Below are 17,682 nucleotides of genomic sequence, written 5' to 3' on the forward strand. Positions count from 1 at the left end.
TAACTGTGATGAAAGAATAATTGAGCATAATTGCAAAAAAGCTCATAATTGCTGTTTTGACAAGCTGGCATCGCATGACTTATTCATGCTGCGTTCCTCTCAGCCATTGATCCTTGACAACAACAATGTAAAGGATACCTGTCACAAACACACACAAACACACGCACACACACACACACACACACACACACACATACAGACTGGACCTTTAAGAGCTACTTACACAAAGCCTGTTGTTTAGACACCATGTGCCATCAGGATGAACTGAGTTTGAAGCTGCTCATTAAGTCACAGGTTATAATCAAATTTTTTAATCAATATGAATTTTCTCAGCGTTCTGATTCACCTATCTTTCATAACTATCAACACCCCACAGACTGCTTAACTTCCTCTTCATGTTTCCATCAATTCTTCTCATACTTGTCACCTTGCCAGACTGGTTTACGATCTCTTTTTACCAAAGATGGATTCTAAACAAGCTGTAAGCATGAAAGAGATTCTGCATCGGTGATGACAAGCCTGTCTTTATATTTGAAAGCAGCTTTGTGTGTGTGGGTGTTGCAAACCTTTCACTGAGAACTTTCTACCATACTTTCCTCAACATTCACAAACTGGAGCTGTGCAAGACCATACATGTGATAGTGAGTCACAAACAAGTATGCAATGTTGAAACTAGAAACAGAAACTAATCCATGAGAAACACAAGGTTTAAAATTCCCATTTAAGTGCGCCGCAATGTCTAAAGCAAAGATCTCAAAGTTTTAGAAAATTGGTTCATGATTTTAAAAGTTTCTCACCTCTGATCCCTGCTTGTAACATCCTATGGAAAATGGACGCTCTTCTGACATCTGCTTGGCGACCCTTCTCCTGGGGCCCAAACTCGCTGACCTTTGACACCCCTCTGCCATTGGTGTGTGCTGCTTTGATGGTAGAGATGCTCGAAGCCTTTGGCGGTGCAGCTCATCTTCCCGGTTTAAATGTCTAAAATTTGCCCTTTGTAGAGCTTTTTCTAGTTTCACATGCAAGTCTTCGGAGAGCTCTTCGGCTCTGCTGGCGCACAGTCGAGGGGAAGAAGAAGAGGAGGAGGACGTCACAGAGAAGGATGGCAAGAGAGACTGCGATGGAGTGAGGCCTTCATTTTGTTCTGTAAATAAATCCACTTCTACATTATTTGTTGAGGCAGAGCAGGGTGTAGCGGTACATGGTGTGTCACAGCTGGCTGTCTCCACTCCAGAGTCCACAGAATCGGAACGAGGGTTTGTTTCCATGTCAGGAGAAGATGGTAAACAGTCTTCGGTATTACTTCCAGTCAACTTGGACTCAGTACAAGTTCTATTTTCGTTTACCCAAGCCTCCATGAGGTTTCCAAAGCTCCTGTACAGATTCATCTTCAAAGCGCCACACCCCTTCTCCTCACACCTCTGTGTGCGAACTGCTGAGGAAAAAGAGAAAAACACCAGTTTATGCACCCTGTACAGGTGAGCTGATGATGCAGACTTGAAAAAATCCCCTTTGAACCGCCTCCATTCCTTCTACATGCCTCTCTACATCACAGCATGGAGATGCATGTTTATACCTGCTCCTTCCTGTCAGTAAATACTGGGGGAAACGGTGACTCCTTGCAACATTATTTGAAGACTGATTCATCGCAGCACTTACAAGAAATCCAAAACATAACATCAACAAGCCTTTACACGGTTGCATGGATTATACCTCATATTTTGCTTATCTTTGTTCTGTTTATTTGTTAAAAAAAAAAAAACAAGTTTTAATCTGATTTAATAAATGACTTTGTGTTTACAGAAAAGTTGTTGTCAACAAAGGAGTCCTAACATTCAAAATGAAAGGAAAACTGACAGTTGCCACCTGGCTGTTTCCCAGGAACTGAGATGGAGAGAAGAGACACCGCTGTGACCTACAAGCCTCAACATGACAGACATTTTCATATAGGAGAAGTTTGGGCACACAGTGTTTAGGTGTGTGTGTGTGTGTGTGTGTTTGAAAACCGGAGCTGCAGGAAAATTTAAACAGTGCAAGCTGCTTCATCGCATCAACAAACCCAATAAACCAGGATTTATCTGAGGCTGTAAGACTGTGTTGAACGAACACTCCTGTCTGCTGACAGGAGCTTTTTTCCCGCTCAGCTCGGGTCATCCAAGCTGACAAACAGGCTCATTCATGACCTCGCAGGAAGACACAAAGAGGCCTGTGAGGTCATCTCTCTGGCAGCTGATGAACACAGGAATTTATTACTAGATGTGAATAGTCTGGTGGATTTTTTTCCCTTTATTATTTCTTTCTTTTTTTTTGTTTTAAGTCAGATTTGTTTTAAGTGTTTTATCTTTTTGTAAGGATTAATGCAATGTTTGTCTTTCATTTTTCAGCTGGATGTCCCGGTGTTTTCTTTTATGTTGATGTTTTCTTTTACATAATGTTCTGTCAGCTGATGCATTCTGATCATGAAAAAAACTCTCCACAAGGAAAATATAGTATATTTGATCTGATTATGTCCAAGTATGTTTAGTACATCAAAGCATTTTTTTTTAAAAACTCATTTTGGTATCCTTCTCTGAAGCCTTGTTTAGTGTGTGCATTCCTTAAAGTCTGCAGTTTCAGGCTGCATTTCAGAAGCTCTTAGACCTGAAAATCACTAGGGGTAGCTGTTGTCTTTGTCTTTTTTTTTTTGTTTGTTTGGCAAATACAATTTGTTTGGGTCATTCTGTCAAATCTCAGGCATTTCTGTCCCCAGGACATTATATTTACAAGGTCTGTGTGGATATTACAATTCACAGAGGAAAACTTGTGGATCATTTAAGCTAAAACTGAAACTGAACAAAAACTGAACAACTATTATGATCGTAAACGTGATCAACTTTATGCAATCTAAAAGGATCCAAGTCTTGTATTAACATACTGCGGTCAGTTGTCTAATAGCTTTTTTTTTTTTAAAAAAAAGATCCTTGAGGAAACATCATTTAAGCACCCCATGACGCCTACAGAACCACTGTAAGTGTAATGATGTTGCTACATAAGTCTGATTCCAGAGCTTATCGGTAAGCCTCATGAACTCATTACAAACATTATGAGGTTGGTTGCATAGATATTCAGCAAGACAGAAGAAAGAAGACGGGTACATTTGTTGGGTTTTTATTGACAGAGGGTGATTGTCACTGGGCATTAGAGGAAGCATCCAGAAAAGAAAGAAAATAGAACAAAGTGGAGCAGTTTCACAAATTTCACACATCAAATATTCACTGTTCAGAAAAAGAAAAGAAAACACGTTTTTAACTTTTATCTGCCCCGCCAGCCATAAATATACTCCTGAAACACAGATCAATACCTGAAACAGACACAAGGTGGCTTGTAACTGTGCAACAGAGAATCAACTCTTGGAGACACATTATTATAGTAAAAATAAATACAGAAATGGCAGAAAATGTTTTGTGAACCTGTAAGAAAGTCAATGGAAGGTGTAAAGGCAGGATTACTCACTATATGTTTGTAAACTCATGCACTTACAGTAAATTCATGCTGGGAATAAGCTGAAAAAGATCAAGTTGGTAAAATAAAAAAACTTTACTAACAGTCTACTACAAGAGGATGGTGTCTGTCTGTCTGGGTGTTTGGAACTGCTGAAGTGTTGGTTTCCTTCTACATCTAAATGAGAGAAAAGATGGGACTATGTAGAGGTTGATACTGACACTCAGTATTAGAAATATATAGTTTTGATCCACAAGAATGCTCGACAGTCTACAGCTGATAAATATTCACATTTCATGACTCATGTCCACCAACAGGAAATACAGAGGAAGAAACCCAAGTCCCTAATCTTTATCATTCCATAGAGTGGAGGCAATTAGGGTCATTGGCCTGTATTAATCCAAGTATTGCTGGGAAACCTTTAAGGTTCTGATGCATCATTACATCTTATCTCATAGCTAACATGAGCACAAACAACTGTATTAAAGAAATATTTTAAGGTCAGACCTGTTTAAAAGTTCAGTCTGAGTCAAGATGTGATGTAGGTGAGTCGCTACAAAGTGGACGTTAGTGCATTATTAGAACATGAGTAAGATCAGTTTCCACTCTGAACATGTACAAATATCAACATATTCATGCATATAAGCATGTAACAGTTTAGCACCTCTGCAGATCAGGATTGTTTCACATGTTTAGTCTAGAATGAGCACCGTCCAGGATATTCACCTACCCTGTCAGCGGCTTTCAAGCAACTAAAGAAGAGTAAACACTTTAGCATACGGAAGAAAGAGACCAAAGACAATGCTAGCATGGAAATGAGAAAGTGAAAGTGAGAAAGAAAAGAAGAGTAAACATCAGGCGGGTTTTTAATCTCTGAAAAGCTCAGAGAAAAAGAAAAACAGGTTGTAAGACATGTCATGTCACAGAGTCGTCACTGTTAACCAGTTAACTAGCTTACTTTGTGTTGGGATTGGTTCTGTCTGTAAAGTTGATGCCAATAATTTATAATCAGGAAAAGATTGTGCTCACTTCAACAGTATTTTAGCTGCTTTTTAGAGGCCATGTTTGTAAAGTTGTTACCCATGTTTAGCATATCTTCCTGGGCTAGCATCCCACACTAGCTTGACTTTTTGCCTTTGTTAGGAGAGTTTTATCAACTTTGGGTTAGCATGTCACCAGTAAGAGTGTGCTGAGAAAATACAGTGGTTCATATTGTAGTTCAAAGAACAACTTAAAGAAACTTGTGCAAGTCAAACTCCCTTATGCAATGTTCATGTATATTTCTTAGCAATTACATATTTGATTAATATTACAATATTATGTAATATTATATTACAACCAATAGATATTACACATTACAACAGCAGTGAGTTGATCCTTGTTATGTTATTTAATAGATTTAACTGTAAGTTGTGACATGAATATCATCTCTGTCTCTTGTTTTTGCTTTTTTTTTTTTTTTAGTGCCTAATGATGATGTTGGCTTCTTTAGCATGACAACAAATTATGTGCATGTCTGTCCACATGCAGATGAAAAATGTGATTTTATGGTTGTGAGCCATAAAATGAGATGAGGTGTCACATCACGCAACTGTAAGAAGAGCCAGAGAGCAAAAACCAGCTAGACAAACTGGTGCAACCAACATTTCCTCCCTTTTCTTTTTGCTTTTTAGCTGTCACGCTACAGTTTGTGAAGTTAAATGGATTTTTGTTCAGGCAGGTCATTTCTTTTGAATGTACAAAGTGCAAAAGATGTTTTCTTGAACATCCAAATATAAAAAGTTTTAATATTTTTGTCTGTAAGTACAGGAGCTAACAACTGAGCTGGTGTGGTGTAAAGCTTACTGAATACAGGCCAGGGGCTGTTGATCTTGTGCTTTTACATTTTTTTTCTATCAGCTCAGAAGTGCAGTTGAGCTCTGTGTATTTCTTTTCATGCACTCAAGAGTTTTCTTTGTTAGAAGTGTAAATATCCCCCACTGTGTCATTCCCCCACAGAGGGTTTAGATTTCAGCACTCCTTCTGTGGCTGAGCTCCACCTGGCTTCAATGATCTGATGGATTGAGCCAAGATCCCAAGCTGTGATCTGTCCAAATGTAGCCACTGCGATGGTAGCCTGTGAACATGGAAAAAACAACAACAAAAAAAACCAATCATGAATAGATATTGTTGGTGTGGTGAGATAAAGATGGTATTTTCATTAAGCTAAAGCTGATTCACAGAAAAAAACGAAACAAATGAAAATATACAATATCTCAGGATTACGAAGAAACAGATGATTGTACAAGGTTTAACACACGAGTGAAATCTGCTTTTGTTTTAAAGCTTGCCGCTTCTTACCTTCTGCTTTGGACTCCATTGTGATGCTGAGAAGAGTTTACTGCTTTTTTAGGATTATCAGCTGCTCCAAACAGTTTAGCCCAGCGCAGGTTGCCCTGATGAGGACTCTCTGCCTGGACCAAGGTCGACAGCTTTTGTGTCCCACAGTCTTGCCCCACTCTCCTCTCCTCTTGCCAGCTGTACATACTCATCTGATTCCAAGTGTCTGTCTGATTTTGACTAAAATCTACAGCTTCGGCATCCTCAAGATCAGGCTCCTTCAGCAAGAACTCTGCAATAGGAGCCAGTGGACTCCTGCTGACTTGCATACTTCCAAGTCGTTGCTTGTAGCAGCCGGAATTCTGCGGACCGTGAATCTCTTGGTCTCTGTTGGGTGAGATCTTAGCTTTTTGGGGGCTACAGCTGTTCTCTACCTTTCTGTCGACTTGTAGCTTTGGCCAACGGGTCACCAGTAGTGCTGAGCATGGCTGAGGCGGAGAACCCGTCGGCACCTCTGAACGCACTCCGTGACGTAACAGTCTTGGCTCCAAGAGCAAGTTGAGGTCAAAGGGCAACACAGAGAGCGGCTGCAGCAGAAGCAGCAGCTCTTGAAACAAGGGCTGGCAACGACCCAGTGACATGAACAGGAACCCCCAAGAGTGGTAGTACGTTTCCACCACATCTGTAAAGCACACAAAGATGAAAACAACAGTGACTTTAAAAGACTGTTATTGCATGAGACTTGTTAATAGTTCTAATGCACAAACCAGATTTCTCTCATGTAGTTATATGTTTTAATGACTTTTGCTTCCAAACCCAACAGAGTAATATAGAAACCTGCAGCCAACTAGCGTTTTAGGGGGTCTGATTGCAGATTAACTCAGATAACTCATTAGTGCATGATTGATAATGGGTCAAAAGGGTTGATAGGCTGAGCTACATCACCTTACTGTGGGAAATGACCTGTGCACTCACCTTTTTGACTCTGTAAATGGCTGAGCCAAAACTCCAAAGCCCTCAAACTGCAAGAGAAGATAAGCAACAGCATTACTGGTTTTATGCACCGTTTTCCTCATTAGTTTTATTCGATATGGTTCTTACTTAAGAAGGCCCATGATGAAGGCTCTCAGTCTCATGCAGTGGCTGGTAAGCTGGGGGCATTGCCTGATTTTGGAGACCAGACTTTGAAGGACCTTGGTGGATGGACCTGCAGCAGAGTTGGACAGAAACCAGAACAAACAGTGACAAGACCGCATCCCCCACAACACTATGCTAACAGCATTTAGCACTGCTGAGCAAACGGACCTTTTCCGTGATATTTAAACATACCGATTGTAGTGGAAATCTCCACCACACTCCAGGAGTGATTGCGCCGCTGCCCGAATATGAAATCCAGCTTGTGATCCTTCAAGCCATCGTCTAAAATCTTCTGGATTGCGGGACACAAGTGCTCCAGGACAAGGCCGGCGATTGTTGAGCTGTAAAAGCTGTTGCCCAGACGCATCTGTGCCACCAGGAGAGAAATCTCACACCAGGGATACATAATCCTGGTCCTCAAGAGCCAGGGTCCTGCAGGTTTTCAAAGTGCCCCTGCTGCAACACACCTGATTCAAATGAATGTGTATTCAGCAGACTTGTGCAGAGCTTGTCTGAGTCAGGTGTGTTCCTGCAGGGACACTGGCCTTCGAGGACCGGGATTGAGGATCCCTGTCTCATACAGTGTCCTGTACTCTATGTTCTGCTGACAGAAGTTATTTGACTCCTCTCCTATCATACCAGTTTGGCACTTTTCCATTGGAAGTACATCATTGACGGTGCTTAGCTCTGCATATTCATACCTTCTCTTCAGGGTCTCTGCTGCTGCCAAAATGGGCCACGATCAGATCAACTGCTCCGCTTACATTTCTCAGCAAACCTGGAAACATCAGACGTGTTGAGTTTAACTTGTTTCTCATACTTATAATCTTTTTCAGTATTTTTCAAGATTTCAAGATGTTTCAGGTTTTGAGGTTAAAAACTATGACACAGCATCTGTAGATCTTTAAAAGGGTACCTAAACAGAAATGGCAGACTGCTTTTAAGTGTCATTATCATACTGCTGGTATGCAATGGGAACTAAAATTGAAGATGCAAGAGTGACTTTTCCATTTCAGTAGTGATTCCCCGCCTTACTTTTTACATCTCATAAAGGCCAGCCTCTGCAAATGTCACGGTAAATTCTTTATGCATGTTGATGCTGCCTGGAGCGCCGCCCCACACTGACTCTTCAATGCTGCTGCAGTGCCTCCATCGATGATTATATTCCATAAATAATTAACATCGGTATAATTAACTTTACAAGTAGCCCGTATATTAGCATTGACCCTAAATGACTAGGTGAAATATTGCTTACTCGTACTACTGCATCACTCCTTTTCTCATCCTCTCTTGGAGCTTGCAGCTTCAAACACATAGGCTACAGAGCAGAAGGCTCAGCCAATCCCGTGCACGGAGAGTTAAAAATAGGTCATGTCTGAGAGGAAGCCCCTTCAGGGTATTGAAGTGACTGCTGCAGCACAGCGAGTTTTTATTGCTGCTCTAAACCACTCATCACTGGTGTGACGATCCAAGCAAAAGGGTCTAGTTATTACTGATACTAGTTTACTTTTTCTGCTTTCAGATTGAAAATTCAAATGTGTTTTCCATTATTTGAACACGTATTCATGTATCGGTGAGAAATGGGCCGTTACCTCTTCTTTGAAGATGGCTGATTGACATGGATTCGTATGATGTATCGGGCGAAAGAAAGAACTCTGTGGGCGGTCTGTCACTCAGGATCAGAGATTCGCTGTGTTGACTCGGCTTTGAAATGAGCCTGGCAGACTCCTGGATTTGCTGGGGATGCAGGCCAGAAGTAGCCAAGGAGAGCAGAGAGCTCAAAGAGGAAAGAGGAGCTACTGTGGAAAGGGCAGCGGTGAAACTACAGTGGAAAAGGCTACAATCAGCAGGGTTCTTCTGCTGCGGCTGTGAGGTTGTGGGAGGCGATAGGGTGACTTGCAGGTTAGGGAGTTGGGTGTCAGCTGTTCGGGGTAATGTGGGTGGTGCGTGGGAAGATCCTGCATGGTAGGAAGTTTTGGTGAGGGACTTACTGGGGCTTCTGGGTTCAGGGCTGGCAGGAGTCTGCTCCAAGTTGACGGTGATCAGATCCTGATAGGTGGGAATATTAACAAGGTTGGATTGATTTGGGGCAGTAATACAATGTACAGAACTACTAGTTTGGGTTTCACTACAGTTTGGATTTGAGTTATCTTGAACCTGAACCACTCCGGGCTTTAAACTAGTGTGATATGCATCCAAGCTGCCTTTTGATGTATTTGGGCATCTTTCTCTTTTGAAGGATTGGTTCCACGTGTGTTTGTGACCAAAGCACTCTGGACTTGGGGTGCAAGTAGAGCAGCTATCAGAGGTTGAAGGAGCCTCCAGGAGGATGGGGCAGTGGCTCTCCATTAGTGATGAATGAAGATTAGATAAGCCCTGGCTTCTCTTAACCTTAAACTCCAGGCCTGGCTGTGGGTTCCCAGGCTTGTTGCTCTTTTGATTTATGTACTGCTCAAGAAGACAGCCCAGATGCTGGGTCTGGGACGGCGGGTTTCCTGCAGGTAGCAGAACAAAGGGCTGGATTGGCAGTGATGTTGGTCTTTGGGGCTTAGTGGTGTGCTCCATTTCTTTTTCCAGTGAACAAGCTCCTGAAAAAGAGAGAGAGAGGTTATAAGCAACACTAGATTCACTTTGCAAAACTAAATGTCATTGCTTATTTTGCTCTCACACCCACAAACCAAAGCAACAAAGAAAATATCCCAGAAATGGTTCTTTTACCCATCTCAGAAGGATCAGTTTTATTGTGCTCTTGGTCCGTAACTGCAGATGGTAGTTTGGATGCAGCTCTTGCATCTTGGCATTTGCTGCTATGTGGGCTACATCGGCTGGGGCAAGATGAACATGGTGTGTGGGAGATGTTCTGGATGCGGTCTGCATGTTGCTTCCTGCAGAGGGCTTTGTCAGTAGAGGTGGTGGCAATCTGGTAATCAGTGGTCTGAACGTGGGAAGAGTCAAACCTAGAGCTGCATCGGGAAGATGTCAGCCTGTTTTCTTGATGCTGTTCCTCTTTGTTCTGACGAGGATACACAAGACAAAACAGTAGCAATTAGATTTTATTAACCAATAATACATGGTTAAACCAATAATAATAATAATATTAACCAGTTTTCAATTTCACAGTAATTCAGCAAGTCTTTGGTTAATATGAAATATTTTTTATAAATAAAAACACATTTTTTTATGGCTTTTCCCTGAGATATTGTATCAGCGGCGAGCTAAATATGCAGAAAACAGATTGTGATTCTATAAAAGGTTTAGAGATCATCCGTAAATGTGCATAGGAAGAGCAAGGCTCAGACTTTACATTTCAGTTTCATTGTTTAAATTTCAGCTGTTTATGAAATTATATTAGTTTCAAATGCTGACTCTCAGATAAACAGAAAAAGTCCTGAATGTACACAGAAGACAGCAGCAGAGAATATTTTAGGATTGTTTTTCAAGCAATAAAAGCACACCTAGACAAGATTAAGGCAGGAACACGCTCCAGGACGCGACATGTAATTATCCAAGTCTACCGTAAGAAGAGTTTCTGAGACTAAATTAAGCAGGTTAACCACAAACTGAAAGCAATAAAAAAAAAAAAATTAAAAAAAAAAAACAACTTTGATTTGAGTTAAGCTAAAGCAGCTCTGATACACAATTCTTTGGACAAATAACACTAATTCCAATTTATAACAAGGCTGGAAATGCTTAATCATCTGAATCTAATGTGTGGTTACACAGTGATGGTGGGCTTCCAGTGGGTCACTACTGTTTGCACCTAACAAATGTAACAAATGTAGTTTCAGAAGACAAGCTAAAGGTTTAACCATAAACATATTAATTTTTTTCTAACATACCTTCTTAATTTCATTTAGTTGCCCTTCACTCTTGTGATTGGCAGGGGGAGGGAATGGGCTGCTTCTGCCCTGCCCCTCCGGACAGCTTGTCAGGCTAGACCAGGCTGGGCTTGGTGACTGGGAGGAGAGGTCACAAGACACAAGCTTGTAGTATTTCTGGTTAGTTCCCATGGCCAACATTGACTGGCTTTGAAGACAGGCAGCCAGGTCTGATACCTCCAGTGAGGAGAGACTAGGAGTTAGCACCTCCACAGAGTACAGGTTGCAGTTAGAGTCGAGACCCTGAGGAGACCAGCCAGAACCAGAAAGAGCTTTGTCAGCCTCTTCTTTTGGAGGAGAGTAAACAGTCCCATCATAATGAAGTGCATGCTCAGATGGACTTTGAGGAACAGGTTGGAGATTGAGGAACACAGATCCCTCAGAAGAGTGACAGGGATGAACTGCAGGACTGCTGAGATCATGAGGGGTGGCGGGGTTATTGCTCCTGTTATAGATTGTGCAGAAGTTAACTAAGATGCCATCAGAACTGTTACAGGAAGAATCACTGACATAGTCTGTGTGAATGTTGGATTGCAGCTCTGGGGAACATTTGTGCTGGCTGTGGATGCAGCAGGACATGTTATCCTGCAGTCTGTCAGAGTCCTGTTCCAAACAAGGGGTTCCAGATCTGCCAGATCTGTCCACATGAAAGCACTGACATTCAGGCTGCAGTGGGTCCATCTGGTTAGAAAGCCACTCTCGGTCGCTCCTTGTACCCAGCATTGTCCCTTCACTGCCCCATTCACTGTCCAGGTCCCCGAGAGGTAACGTATCAGTTATGACATCATTATTAATCGGCCAGTTTGAATTTCCATGCAAAACAAAAGACGAGTCCTCGTGATATCTGTGGAGATTATCTCCATCACTGTTTTCATCTTCCTCCTCATCATCAAGATCTGTGTTGGGGAGGAATGAGTTGTGCGAGCGCTGGCTGCCTTGAGCTTCTGGACTTTCCTTCTTCAGGTGGGAACTCGTCTCCTCTGGCGATGAGGTGGAGTCGTACCTCCCACTGCTGTCACTGGTCCCCTCCTCCTCTGTTCGCTCCTCATTAAGACTACAGTAGCTGCTGGAAAAATGTCTTTGGCTGTCTTTGAAGGCATGTTCTCGGTTGAGAGTGTATTGCTCTGGGAGGGACACAGCGCGGGTCAGGCCGACTGAGCACAGCCGGCTGGGCCTTTTGGCTGAGCTGCACACGGCCTGGACTGGAAGCTGCCATGTGGGAAGTTGGACCACAGGGAAGTGGCAAGCTACCAAAGTGTGCCCTGAGAGACTGGATGCTCCAATCATGTTGCTAGAGAGGGCTGGACCATAGACGCTTGCTCCATGTTTCTGAAAAGAAACCCTGAAAGAGGGAAAGAGGACAGTGTGTCAGACAATGATGAAATGGTGCAGCAACAAACTCAAAGCTATGGATCACGCAGCAAAGTGGATACCAAGACATTAAAATTACTCTGTGCAATTAGCAGCACTCGCAAGTTAAATTGAGAACTATGTAAAATGGCGCCTCTATCTGCATATCAGGTGTGTAGGCCGATCCCTCTGATCTGCTTCTTAGATCTTTTGCCTTCAGAGATCTTTGTGATTCAGGCTTTATTACAAAAACAGACTGAGGCGTAAATATGTAAACACTGCAGGAGTTGGTGTAAAGAATGTTATTTTCCAGCCATAGATCTGAAACAAAACCTCTGGGACCCAATTTTAGTGCTTAGTAAAGAACATAAAATACAGATTTACATGTGGAGTCGAAGCATCCCAGCAGGACAGAATAAAACACCAACAAAAAGCAGAACTCCAGGCTACTGCTGTCTCCCTCTGCACTACCAGTCCTCAAAGTCAGACTGTGTTGTGAGTGTGTGCCTCTGGCCCTCAGCACAGAATACACTCCATGATTCACTCAACCATTAATAAACCCCTCCTCTTGGCTCTGGCCAACCACGATCCTCTCACAGTTACTCAGCTGTGCTGTAACTAGGGCAGCTGCACTGCAGAGATGCTCCGCTGGCAAGGCTAAAAGTAAATACTTTCACATCAGTTTAGTTCATTCAAAGTGTTCAGTCATATCAATATGCGGAGCACTTGGCATGAAATGCACGTACATAATCATACCGGTCCTGAAAAATAATTACAAACCATGTAAATGTGCTTGTAAGCTTGTAAAGTTGTAGACAGGAGACGTATGAGTCTACTCTGAAATAAAATCTTGCTTGGAGAACAACAGATTTCTAAAGACGCTGTAACGGCCTCAGTCACATCTGCTGCTAAAGACAATGCGGTAAAATTTTAAATCATGATGTAACCATTAAATAAGCCCCCTGCAACATTAAACATAAGGAACATGTTGCATTAGAACCTCTATAGCACCATCTCATCTCAAATCCCATCATTGGACTCAGTCATTTATGGTACAGTGTTAATTTAAAACGGTGCAACCAAAAGGCAAATATAGCATGCATATCATTCCGATCTGACACTATGCAGGTTATCCTGTGGATGCTACTGTGACACACACTGCCCGAGAAAACATTGTTGCCCACCTAGCACTTCCAGCATATGTTATATTGTATCAGAGAGGGACAAACCAATGTGTAGCTTTGCAAAATATGACTTAAAAATAACAATAAAAACCCAAAGACATTGACCAGCAGTATCCAAACAATCTGACAACGTTATGTGTCATACAATATGATGTGCATTGACATTTATACCTTGAACAGACAAATTCTATGCTGGTTTGTTAACATTTCGTCCTCTACATGGAGTCTTACTGCCCTGTTTGGTACACAGTTGTGAAGCCACTTTAAATAGTTTTCATGCGATTATTCAGATTACTGTATCTGGCAGGAACCTGTGTGAGAGACTGGTCTGCTCTCCCTGCTGGACCTCAGCTGTAAGGAAAAAAGTCTTATTGGAGCAACTCTAGCGTCAATCCGCTGGAGCATGCAGAGATGCTTGTGATTAACTCACCAATTTCTCTGGAGATGTCTGTCCGTTCATGTCAGTCCATCGAACATGAACTCCGAAGCAGAGTCCAAGGCCACATTCAAATCATGATACCGCTTGTTATTTCTGATGTGGATCTGTAACAAGACATCATTACAGCTCATATGAATCTGCATTTGCATTATTTATAGAAAAACATCTGAGGTTTAACTCGACACGATCAGAGATGTTTGATCTACATTTTACCTTAACAGACAGCCGTGTGCATATGTGTGTATGTCTGTTAGAATGAAGAGATATTCAAAGAGACTTAATGAGAACAGCTTGCCAAATAACTAGAGACAGAGCAGGATATTCATGCTCCCAAAAAACACAGATAGGGAAAAAAAAATCCATTGCAGAATCTAGAAATGGCACATTTAGGGACAGCAGTTTTACAGCATAAATATTTAGATGACCTCAATACAAAGTAACTGAAGACAGGCTTAATATCCTGGAAAACCTACCAGAAAGCAATCAAAAAAATCAACATAGAACAGAGATGATAACCTTCCCTCTTCTTCTATGTTCCTCATTAAGTCCAAAACCTCGCAAACATCCTTTTTTTTTTTCAAAGGCATTCAGGTTATCAGATAACTGATATTTAATGTTACCGGATTAAATCCCCTGGAATAGATAACTCTGGTGGCTGCATGAACCCGGTCCAACGCGGGGGTCCGGACAGAAAAGAGCATCAGTCCTCGCGCCTCGGATTCAGCACCGCTCAGGCTGGCTGACATATTGCGTCACGACGGCTTAAGCCAATGAGAGGAGAGAGAAGTCTCCGCAACTCAACGTATCCAAGACACCAGGCGGAAAACTCAGACAAAGCCTAAAAAATGTTTGGCTTTTTTTTTTTTTTTTTTTTTAGTCTAAATAATTATACAGTAAGGAGCATGTTTACAACTTACAGTATAGTACATCCACTTATCGTAAAAGCTGCTTTAATAACAAATATAGCCCATCTCGTTTTTATTGTTATCATATCGCTGCTCAAAACTGTTTGAATTTCAAAGTTCAGTAAAAAAAAAAAAAAAGAAAGAGACAAATAAGGACTGAGTAACCTCAGTAATCGTTTCTGCATCTACAATTTGATCACATTTAGATAATTGTCCTGAGTAGCTCGTCAGACATGTTGGTGCTACAGTTACCTCACTAACCTGGGCAGGGGCGCCATCTAGTGGTGAACATGAGTGCTAACGTTTGATGCATCAAAGTGGCACATTCAGGTGTGTTGGAGCAGGGAGACATTAAATACCAGCAGCACTGCATCCCTCATGGGACCAAACTGAGTATCTGTGGTATATAGGATTCTGTTGCTACCCGGTGTGGGTAAAGATAAGGGCATTCTGGATTGTTAGATTACATTAGTTACCTCTTATATAATCCAGTAATTCTGTTTCCCTCTTCTTGAATATGAATCAATTGGATGTTAAAAGGACTTTTTAATATCCAAGTAATTGCACAACCTGCAGTATAATTCAGAGCTTCACATTTACTGCCCGGAAGTATAACCTTTTATTCCAAAAGGTGAGAGAAGAGATTTCTTTTTGTGTGTCACTGCCTGAGTGGTAGATTCCTGCACTGCTGTATACACATAATTGAAATCAGATTATGTGATTACAGCACATAATCCCCCCCCCCCCCCCCCCCCCCCATTAATGACAGCAGAATGCAGCTAAACCTGGCATATTTTCATTTGTTTAAGAGTAGAAAGGCAAGAAAAAAATGTGAGCAATACAACTTCTTTAAAAAATATATATTGTATATTTGAATATTCACAGTTTATAATGTTTACAAATAAGTATATAACAATAACATGAACCAAAAAAGTCAGAGCACCTCACAAACTTTGCATGAATATTTATATTTTCTTATCAAAAACACATTCAGATTACACAGCCTTGCTGATGTTGTAGCAAACAAGATCACTCCAGATGCCATTCGACTTATGTGTACACAGTTTTTACAACTCTGTTGTTCTGCAGGAATTATCATTTCAGTTGAATGCACAGGGTGTGATAAGCTTCCAACAGGTCTGCAAATCAAGCCCGAGTGACGGACAAGCAATGATAGACAGGTGGGCTTGGTCCATGAAGCCTATGCGTGTTTTGCAGCCACCCTGATAGAGTTTGTGTTCTTCACATGGAATATCAGAAGGAACAGATATTTTTCCTGTAAAGATAAGAAGCAACTTTATGACAGTGTCCTGACTTTGATAAAACACGCAAAATGCATGTGCAAACAACGGCAATGAAACAGTAGAGAAATATAAGTTTTTACAGGATATAACTATGTCAAGGAATATAATCTATTTAATGTCCTGAATGTTGTTTTTGGTTTATTATCCATTAAAAAAGACACAACAAAATGTTCAGTAATATCAAGTGTCCTAAAGTGGAAAATAAATTGCATTAGGAAGAAAGCTACTGAGTTTCTTAAATGTTAAGGCTTTAACATGAGAGAAAATCTCTTCCCTACCTGCAGTATTTTGTGCCACATTCTAAGTGATCTCTACAGCTGGCACCAACAGGCTTCAGGCTGTTCCAACGCCAGAGCAGGGATCGCTTTGTCCGCTGGATCAAACCGTTCCAGTCCTCAGGAACAGGCAGCGCATTGACCTGTATAGTCAAATATTAAACCCACTGAGTGCAAAAAGCTTCAATCTGTTCCTTCAATAAATGTCAGAAAAAGATAAAGCAAATTTCATAAACCACAATATAAAGTTATTGGCTCACCTGAGTGATGCATATCAGGGATAGAAAAACCGAGACAATGATGATCTTTTGCTGAAGTGTCGTCATTGTTGCCAGATGGAGTTTGTGCAAGAAGTTGGTCTGGTGCAGGGTTGGTGTGGCCTGCGGTGCCATTATATTAAAGGCCTTAATTAGACTGGGGAGGAGTCAAACTTGGACAAATTCACTGTATTTGTAAGTGTAATGACTGAGACTGAGCTGCCCAAGGCAATGCCAGTAATGCAGTTTTCCTGCACAGCATTCCTTATCAGTTTTATAGTCAACCAAAGTCAGAGTTTATCTCTGTGGACCAAAGTACATTTTAACCTGGAAATTGAGGACAATTCCACGTCAGAATAACTGGAAATTTTAAAGAGAAAGTGAGGTTTCTTACAAGAAAGGTTAAATAGGGTTACACGAGGTAGGATCACTGCAAACAATCAAGCAAAGCTACAAAACTGGAAAGATAAACAAGGAGCAGAAAATTCATGAATTAGGAGGATTAATAAAGTATTTTCCATTTAATTTAATTTCATTAGGGTTTGGGTCCCTTAAGACCTCCTTTGAACTTCATGGCATAAGTAGGCAGTTATTTTGTGAATTAAATGATTTGAACCTAGTTATTATAAAATGAACTAATATGAATCATATTATGGATTTGTTTTAATCAATTATAATCTAACTATAATTTCTTGTATTGAATTTGACAGTCAAAGTGCTTTGGAATGACTCTTGTGAACTAGTGCTATGCAAATAAAGTTTATGCGTTACTGATTTGATAAACTATAACTAAAAGACAAAGGTCTCAAATATGGAGTCAAATCAGGGTCACAATGTATGTCCATTTGAAAGAAATATTTAAAATTGAAAACATGTAAGCTGAAAATAGAAGTTTGAAAAAAAAATTTTGTCTGTGAACTTTGAAAAACAAATAATTAGATTACAAACAAAACAAAATGCGTCAAATGTTGATATGGATTTAAATTGGATTTTTTTTTGTCTTTTTAATAAACTTTAAAAGTTTCCTGTTCTGCAATGGACTGGTGAGCAGTACAGGGTGTACCCTGCCTTTCGCCCAAAGACTGCTGGGATAGGCTCCAGCTTCTCCACGAGCCTTCATCAGACCAAGTGGTTTGGAGAACGAATAAATGAAT

At 41.1% G+C, this 17,682-nt stretch overlaps 1 protein-coding gene across 1 annotated transcript; it reads right to left on the reverse strand.

Annotated features, from left to right (window-relative positions):
- Positions 1-5,461: 5,461 nt before the first annotated feature.
- Positions 5,462-12,101, reverse strand: LOC306768116 (AP-4 complex accessory subunit RUSC2; the record flags this gene model as incomplete). Its single annotated transcript, XM_079256348.1, has 9 exons — positions 5,462-5,596; positions 5,821-6,481; positions 6,775-6,821; positions 6,901-7,006; positions 7,129-7,303; positions 7,638-7,714; positions 8,529-9,524; positions 9,655-9,949; positions 10,776-12,101. 9 exons carry the CDS (start codon positions 12,099-12,101, stop codon positions 5,491-5,493), a joined length of 3,789 nt encoding a protein of 1,262 aa, XP_079112474.1. The 3' UTR covers positions 5,462-5,490.
- Between the last annotated feature and the right edge of the window lie 5,581 nt (positions 12,102-17,682).

The sequence above is a fragment of the Telmatherina bonti genome (assembly GCF_933228915.1).
Source record: "Telmatherina bonti genome assembly, chromosome: 17".
Lineage (NCBI taxonomy): Eukaryota > Metazoa > Chordata > Actinopteri > Atheriniformes > Telmatherinidae > Telmatherina > Telmatherina bonti.